This window comes from Coregonus clupeaformis, chromosome 31 (assembly GCF_020615455.1).
Source record: "Coregonus clupeaformis isolate EN_2021a chromosome 31, ASM2061545v1, whole genome shotgun sequence".
Lineage (NCBI taxonomy): Eukaryota > Metazoa > Chordata > Actinopteri > Salmoniformes > Salmonidae > Coregonus > Coregonus clupeaformis.
The window spans coordinates 26,731,911-26,734,175 of NC_059222.1; the positions used below are offsets into that span (position 1 = coordinate 26,731,911).

General features: G+C 42.3%; 1 protein-coding gene across 1 annotated transcript; it reads left to right on the forward strand.

The window, feature by feature from the left end:
* Positions 1-699: 699 nt before the first annotated feature.
* LOC121547961 (cholesterol 25-hydroxylase-like protein) lies at positions 700-1,985 on the forward strand. The gene has a single exon (XM_041859363.2). The coding sequence runs from the start codon at positions 727-729 to the stop codon at positions 1,483-1,485; it is 759 nt and encodes a 252-aa protein (XP_041715297.2). The 5' UTR covers positions 700-726; the 3' UTR covers positions 1,486-1,985.
* Positions 1,986-2,265: the final 280 nt, after the last annotated feature.

Below are 2,265 nucleotides of genomic sequence, written 5' to 3' on the forward strand. Positions count from 1 at the left end.
CTCACTCCAGCTCTCTCCTTGTGCTGTCATGTGTGTGAACATTAAGGATGCCTCTAATATGATGGGTTCCTGTGTAACCTGCTTAAATATGTTTAAAAGTGTGATTCATAGGTTAGATGGATAGAATTTTAAGTGGAGATGAGGATGGACTTTAGCCCCAACTAACCCCTAGTTAGTTGCCACATCCAGTTAACAGAAAGTGGTATTGAAATTCCTGATAGAGCATACAAAATGCTGCAATTACTGTCGTTTTGTTAACAGATGTTAATCATGAGTAGGGCTTGATAGGTCATATATGAATCATGGTCTATTTTCCTGCTTTTCCCTCTAAATACCAAGGCAGTCGACCACTCAACATCAGGAATGAGAGTTTTTCCTTTTCTGTTTGACCTCTGACACTGCCTTAAAGGATATAATGCAGTACTGTTCAGGTAAACAGCCCTAGTTCTGATTAATGGAATGTTCATTTCGTCACACATTGGAATGGAAATAGAAAACAATCATTACCACACTCCTTGTCCTCCTCTTCCCTTTGATAACATGATGCAATACAGTGAAACCTTGAAATACTTTAGCTGAGAAGTTTAGAAGGATGCTTAGAAGGAAGTCTTTATAAGGACAACTGGGGGCAGATACTTTTCACAGAGAACTCATAAAAGGGGAGAGCTTTTGCAGGAGGTTGTTTAGGCACACATTTCAAGCTCACACACAACAAGACTGAACACAATGCTTCTACAGAGCCTATGGGACTTTATACTGGGATATAATGCGTGTCTCAGATCACCTTTCTTCCCTGTACTTTTCTCCCTCAGTGTCTACCTCACCTTCTGCCTGCCCTTCGTGGTGCTGGACCTCCTCTCCCCCAGGCTGGCCTGGATCAGGACCTTTAAGATCCAGCAGAAGAGCCACGTCTCCTGGACTATGATGTGGAGCTGCCTGGCTCACTCCCTCTACAACCATGTGGTGTTCCTCTTCCCTCTCACTGTGCTGCACTGGTTCTGGAGACCAGCCAGTTTCATAGCCGAGGCCCCCGGAACGCTGCGCCTCATCTGGGATGTGGTCGCCTGCCTCCTGCTGTTTGACTTTCAATACTTCATCTGGCATCTGCTTCACCACAAGGTGCCCTGGCTGTACCGGACATTCCACAAGGTGCACCACAAGCACACATCCACCTTCGCCCTGACCACTGAGTACTCTGGGGCCTGGGAGACCCTGTCTCTGGGCTTCTTCGCTGGGGTCAACCCTCTGCTGCTGGGCTGCCACCCCTTGACTGAGATGCTCTTTTATGTTCTGAATATCTGGCTTTCTGTGGAGGACCACTGTGGCTATGACCTGCCCTGGTCCACGCATAGACTGGTGCCCTTTGGGCTCTACGGTGGAGCTCCACACCACGACCTGCACCATCTGAAGTTCAAGTCCAACTATGCTCCGTACTTCACACACTGGGACAGGCTTTTTGGGACATTGCACAAGCATTCAGACTGAAGTAATGCACAGAAGAAAGTGCAATTGGACATCTTGAATATCTTTTATGTTAAAAGGATGGGATGCAGAGTGCATGACTTTGTGATATATTGTATTATATGCTGATTTTATTTATCATAGTTAAGATAAAGCTGTATTTAATCAAAGTATTTTTTTAATTAAATGTGTTATTTATTATGGCGTAGCCTGACTGCAGATTTTCTATGACTGTTGTATATTAAAGTTATCTCTAAAGATTCATGCAATGGACTCTACAATGTACAAACATTTCCAGGTTACATTAACCAGTTTAGAGCTATGATGCTAGTTTACTGAACTATCAGAATGAATCTGACTGGGATTGAATATCTGAAGACTATTGTGAATGTTTGTGTTGACTTCTCAGCGCTACTGGGTGAGCATCACTGAACAAAATGTTCAGCTGTTTAAAGCTGTATGCAGTATTAAAAAGGGATGACCCCCAACATTTTAGTTACAAAACAAGGAGCAATAAAACTTATGACAGAAATATTTGTGTGTCTCGCTTTCATTAATCTACATTTTTCTATACATAAGCCTATTTGATTATATGATGTTGTTGATTTATAGAGATGCTAATTTTCAGATACAGAAAAGCTGTATGCAGAACAACCATGATGGTTTTATATGATGCATACATATACGTAAACATAATTTGTACATAGTCATTTGAAACCCATGAATGTGTCACCGTGCGCCAAATAGATTTTTATTGATGCATTTTTCTGCTAGTGGTCCATTAGGTCTTGAGACACTTTTATG

Excerpts from the sequence above, each read along its gene's own strand:
- LOC121547961 (XM_041859363.2), top strand. The coding sequence starts at position 727 with ATGCTTCTACAGAGCCTATGGGACTTTATACTGGGATATAATGCGTGT.